Source organism: Bison bison, unplaced genomic scaffold, assembly GCF_000754665.1.
Source record: "Bison bison bison isolate TAMUID 2011002044 unplaced genomic scaffold, Bison_UMD1.0 scf7180017864371, whole genome shotgun sequence".
Classification (NCBI taxonomy): domain Eukaryota; kingdom Metazoa; phylum Chordata; class Mammalia; order Artiodactyla; family Bovidae; genus Bison; species Bison bison.
Genome location: NW_011494943.1, coordinates 14,838,406 through 14,844,405, shown reverse-complemented (window position 1 = coordinate 14,844,405; position 6,000 = coordinate 14,838,406). Strand labels below are relative to the sequence as shown.

The 6,000-nt window shown below is 53.6% G+C and overlaps 1 protein-coding gene across 1 annotated transcript in view; it reads right to left on the bottom strand.

Moving 5' to 3' along the window:
• Positions 1 to 6,000, bottom strand: part of ERN1 (endoplasmic reticulum to nucleus signaling 1) — an 82,643-nt gene that overhangs the window by 22,738 nt on the left and 53,905 nt on the right. The window contains exons 8-10 of the mRNA XM_010856418.1: positions 4,640 to 4,901; positions 3,063 to 3,141; positions 1,681 to 1,846 (exon numbers count right to left, since the gene is read on the bottom strand). Coding sequence (XP_010854720.1) covers positions 1,681 to 1,846; positions 3,063 to 3,141; positions 4,640 to 4,901 — 507 coding nt within the window. The remainder of the gene's footprint in view (positions 1 to 1,680; positions 1,847 to 3,062; positions 3,142 to 4,639; positions 4,902 to 6,000) is intronic.

Sequence of the window (6,000 nt, the reverse complement as noted above, 5' to 3'; positions counted from 1 at the left end):
TTCCGATCTACCTAGATAGCATATTCAAAAGCAGAGATATTACTTTGCCAACAAAGGTTCGTCTAGTCAAGGCTATGGTTTTTCCTGTGGTCATGTATGGATGTGAGAGTTGGACTGTGAAGAAGGCTGAGTGCCGAAGAATTGATGCTTTTGAACTGTGGTGTTGGAGAAGACTCTTGAGAGTCCCTTGGACTGCAAGGAGATCCAACCAGTCCATTCTGCAGGAGATCAGCCCTGGGATTTCTTTGGAAGGAATGATGCTAAAGCTGAAACTCCAGTACTTTGGCCACCTCATGCGAAGAGCTGACTCATTGGAAAAGACTCTGATGCTGGGAGGGATTGGGGGCAGGAGGAGAAGGGGACGCCAGAGGATGAGATGGCTGGATGGCATCACTGACTCGATGGACGTGAGTCTGAGTGAACTCCGGGAGTTGGTGATGGACAGGGAGGCCTGGCGTGCTGCGATTCATGGGGTCACAGAGAGTCGGACACGACTGAGTGACTTATCTGATCTGATCTGATGCCCATTATTTGGTAAAAATAATAACCAGAAGAAGAATGGAACAAAGAGTCAGGATGAACAAGGAACAACAAGGCCTGGACGACGGCAAAGGGACCCATGGGGCTCCAGGACATCTAGCTTCCTCTCTGTGATGCCCAGTTACGCGCCCCCTTGGTGTGTAAAGGGAGAGATGACACCCAAAGGCAGTGAGTGTGACCGATGAAGGCAGAGGTGACAGAAGCTGTGTCTCTGGCGAGCGTCCCAAGTAACTAGAGTAATCCCCCATCCAGATGCCACCGCCTGGCTGCCTCCCAGGTCTGCAGGCTCCTAGGCGGCTCCACCTCCCTTTCCCGGTGCCCCAGGTCTGACCTCTCTCTGCCCTGGCCCCTGTCTGCACGAGCACTGGGAGAGAATGATGGGGAGAAAGTTCATCAGCCCCTGTACTGCACCCGCTCTGGGGCTTGGAGTCGGCAGAATCGGGGAGTAGACGCCACACAGGAAGGGCAAATCTGATTAAGAAAACTCCGTCTTGCTCTAATTACTTGGGATGCTCGCCAACAGCTCCTGTCACCTCTGCCTCCCTCGGTCGCACTGACTCACAGGGGCCTCCAGCCTGGGGGCCAGCAGGGATGGCAGCAGAAATGGAAGAGAAGGGGAAAGGGACCATCGCACACACCCCCGGGACTTCTGCCTGCTGCGGCTCCTGGGCCTCTGACTCTTTTCCACCCTCAGGCCCTCCTGGGTCTTCAACTCTGTCCTCTCCAAGCCCCCCGGCTCGCCCACACCAACTCCCAAGTGAATTCTTCCACAGAGGATGCCTGCTTCCTTAACTCTTAACTGGATATAACAAGGGTGCCGACCTTGCAAAGGGGTCATTTGTGGGAAATAAGGAAATATTCGAAAGTGCCTGGCACAGACATCTAACACGTGTCAGATCACTGCACAGAGCTTGCAATATTTAGTACTGGAGTTTAGGAACATTAGTCAAATGATTTCTGAGAATTGACTTGGTAATACAGCTAGCCTGTTTTGTTTTCCTTGGGGGTAAAACAGTCCACGGTCTGAAAAACCAACGTGGACAGTCTCCGAGCACAGAGCTGAGGGCCGTGACTGGTAATGTCGTCTCTCGGCCACAAGGGGGCAGTAGGCCGTCGCCGGCACCCGAGGAGCTGACTCACCGATGAGCAGCCAGTAGTTCCGCAGGTAGTTGAGCTTGCTCTTGCCTTTGAGTCCTGGGTCGAACTTCAGGTCCGTGCTGGGCGTGATCACACACTCCCCTTTGTCCCCGATGGTGACACCGTCGGTCTGGGGGCCTTCCAGCAAAGGAAGGGTGCTGCCCCGGGGCTGTGAAGACAGACCGGAGTGAGGCTGGGGTGGCCGCTGGGACAGCAGTATCCCTGTGCAGGGCTGGTTGGGAAGGCAGTTCAGTTCAGCCGCTCAGTCGTATCCGACTTTGTGACCCCATGGACTGCAGCACGCCAGGCTTCCCTGTCCGTCACCAACTCTGGGAAGGCAGAGCGGGACTCAAAGGCCCCAAGATGGGGCAGGAGCAGCCCTTCCCCCAGGATGTGACAACGCTGCCCTGATGTCTTTTAAAATTTGGCTGTCTTTTTATTTACTTATTTATGCCACACTGTGCGGCATGTGGGATCTTAGTTCCTGGGCCAGGGATCAAACCTGTTTCCCTGCAGGGGAAGTGTGGAGTCTTAACCACTGGGATGCCAGGGAAGTTCCTTGGACATCTTTTGAAATGTGGACATCTCTTTAAATCTGGGAACAGGGAAACAGGAAGGGTGTGCGTGGAATTCCACGAGGCTACTGTGAGAAGCAGATATAAGTGATGGAATTCACAGATGGTACAAGTGACCGGGGTTCGAATGTTCCAGCTGCGAGCCCAGTGCTGGCTCGGGCACCACTGGACCCTGGCAGGCCCTGCTCTGAGCAGCTGACAGACTCACTGGGAAGATAGGAGATGCCAACCAAACAGCTCAAACACCGTAAGGACCAAAACAGCAGCCCGGACAGTGATGCCTCAGACTCTCAGAGACGGGGTGCTTGAGGCGACCTGGCAAGGCTGGAGGAGGCTGCACCAGTCACCAAAGGATGCCCAGGATTTGAGGAGGAAAAGGGAAGACAGGAGTACAATCCAAGTGTGAGGCGCAGCCTGAACAAGGGCTGAGAAAGACGGACAGGGAACTCTTGGCACTCAGGGAGGAGAGGGACAGTGCAGCCCACAGTGACACCAGCTGTGGGGTGGGTGGGCACCGTGGGGCTGGCCTGCGGGGGACCTGAACCCCAGCTGGGGAGTCTAGACTTGAATCCAAAAGCCAAGGGGAGCAACCGGGGCTTCCCAGGCCCAGGAGGCTGCCTTAGTCACAAGACTCTGCTCATGAGGTAGAACGCAGTATGTGCACAAATTATCTCCGAGGATTTAGGATGTGTGTCTTGTGTCCGTAACAGGATGCTGGTATATCATTCAGCTGTTCTTTGCTGAAATGGGACAGGAGTGCTTTGAGGGTGCCTCCGTGAGTCCCACCCGCCAGCCCCAGAGTGGACTTACCACAACGGCGACGCCCTCATGCACCATTGAGGGGGAAGCATAGAGGCTGGTGGAGTATTTCCCCACATACAGGGTGGGCCTAGGAGACAAACAGATACATGCCGTCCACTGTCATTTAATCTCTGGACCCACCAAAGGGGGCTTTCTGGAGAGAGTCACAGCCCTGACTATCATCCCCAGGAAGAAGCGCATGAACCCCCGAGCTCTGAGCGTGGAGAGGGTGAGAGGCAAGGGGACTGCCCTGGGCCCGAGGAGAGCGGGACCACAAGCCCTGATGTCACTGATGCCTTTGACGGGCCACCTGCCTGCAGCCCGGGTTTCCTCATTTGCAGGTGGCGGGTCTGCACCGGCCCATCCCCGCTTCTGTCCTCAGAAGGGACCCTGAGCAGTGATCACATGGGAGAGACTGAAGGCTGGAACGCATACAGCCACCCCACAGCCTCTAAGATGACCCAGCCAGCATGCTTTGATGACTGATGGGCCACCAGAATCCTCACCATGATGGCTTGCGGACGCCTAAAGATTCTAGAGGTTCTACAGAAGCTTGGAGAAAAGTCTTATCTGAATGCCTGAAGCAAAGAGGGTGCACAGGAGATTCCAACTGGGTGAGACTTCTGGTGGGTGGTCTGTCCCTGTCAGGGGCACTGAGGCGGCGAGGGGACCTGGCTTTTGTCTGTGGTCGTCATGAGTGTGAAAACACGAGGCTGCACGTCCAGACCCTGCTAAACAGGGTTACTATCCAGAGCCAGTCTTGGGCCAGGGGGTGGGTCACCCACTAAATTCTCTAAACCTCTCTCAACAAATATCTTATCTGAACAGTGCTATGAATTCAGAGAACATTTCATGCTCACTGATCTCCACGGCTCGGCAAAATAGGAAACTGAGGCTCAGCAAGGCTAAGTGACCAGGTTACAGGCTGTTCACAGGCAGGGGTGGAGAAACGGGCCTGAGTCTTAGACACACACATACCCTAATACGTTTTTCCTGGTTTTTAAAGCAAATACAACTTACAAAAAATTTTTGGAAAATACAGAAAGCTAAAAAATAAATAACCTCTCCCGTATTCCCACCACTAGAGATAGATTTAATTGTACTGCAGTTACACTGGCAGTCTCTTTCCTATATCCTTCCATAATTTTGGCTTCCCCAGTGGCTCAGCGGGTAAAGAATCTGCTTGCAATGCAGGAGATACAGGAGATGCGCGTTCAATCCCTGGGTTGGGAAGACCCCCCTGGAGAAGGAAATGGCAACCCACTCCAGTATTCCTGCCCGGGAAATCCCATGGACAGAGGAAGCTGGTGGGCTACAGGCCATGGGGTCGCAAAGAGTTGGAGGGGACTGAGTGACTAAGCACCCATAATTTCAGTTTATTTGATATTTGAGAATCGGAAGCATCCAGGGGTGCCCCCTTAAGATTCTGAGGTTTCTGAACAGCTGTCCTTGGCTGTTTGTATTTCTCATGGCTTCAGGAGTGTCTGCCCACGCCCTGGCACCCAGTGCCTGGTACAGCGCACGGCTGCAGGACCAGAACGCCAGGGACACGGGTTCCCCCTCTCCGCCCCGAGTCCTGGACTCACGTCAGCTTGCTCTTGGCCTCCGTCTCCTTGGGGAACGGGTACTTCCACTTGGTGATGCGCCCCACCTCCCCCGACATGAAGGTCAGGTAGCGCAGGGTCTCCACGGCGACGTTGATGTGCATCACCTTCCGCAGGCCCTCGCGCTGCCAGATGTAAAAGGCCACCACGGGGGAAGCATAGTTTTGGATCCACAGGACGTCCCCAGACTCGCTGTCCACCGTCACCACCAGCCCATCGCCATTGGACACAAAGTGGGACATCTCTGTATGGATCAGATAAACACAGCACGTCAAGTCTCACCTCAGCTTGCAACCACATCCTCCGTGCTCTTGCCAAGCTGCAGTCACCTGACCAGAGGAAACAGGCCTTCTGGAGTGTTCTCAGAATGCCTCCCAACAACTCTACTGGCTTTCAATGAATCTGCTTAGGCTCTATGACAGCGAGAGCTGCCTGGTTTATAAACGGGAAACAGGGTCACCCTCTCACTTGGCGGTGTTCTTTTTTCACTTGGTAATTCAAGTCAATTAGTGGGGTTCCTTGGTGGCTCAGATGGTAAAGAATCTCTCCGCAGTGCAGGAGACGGAGGTTCCATGCCTGGGTCGGGCAAATCCCCTGGAGAAGGGAATGGCAACCCACTCTAGTATTCTTGCCTGGAGAACTCCATGGACAGAGAAGCTGACAGTCCATGGGGTTGCAAGGGTTGGACATGACGGAGTGACTGACATAACACACACACAATGAGTGGGAGTAAATAGCGCAGAGAAGGGAACCAGAGGAGATCCTGTGAATGTGGCATTTTACAGCCATCCTTTCACAGCTACCAATCAAGCTGGACAGTCAGGGCTGACCACTGACATTGCCCGCACGAGACCCCAGAGGACATCTGTCAGACTTTCAGGTACCGGTGTTAAGGTGGCAAAATCGGCTTTTAGTTTTCATCTGAGTTGGGGGAATGTTTCCTAGAGAAATAACTTGGGAATGAGCAACAGTTATGGAGGCGGTTGTTCATATCAAACTGACATTTAATTCTGCTTCCCACGGGCTTGTAGTCAACTCCTGTGACATAGAGGGACCCCATGAAGTGTGTCCTCCCTTCTCTCGGGGTAAACTTACCACTGTTTTACCTGGGTTCCCTCCATACTTCTCGCCCAGGCCCCTGCTTTCAACACTGGCTGTTACAAAATGGATAAATAAAAGGGAATTCCCTGGCGGTCCAGTAGCTAGAACTCCACACTTTCACTGCAGGGGGCCTGGGTTTGATCCTTGGTCGGGGAACTAAGATCCTGCAAGCCACGTGGTACAGCCACACACAAAAACAAACAAACAAAACCCCATTGACTGTTTAAGTATCTACTACAAGT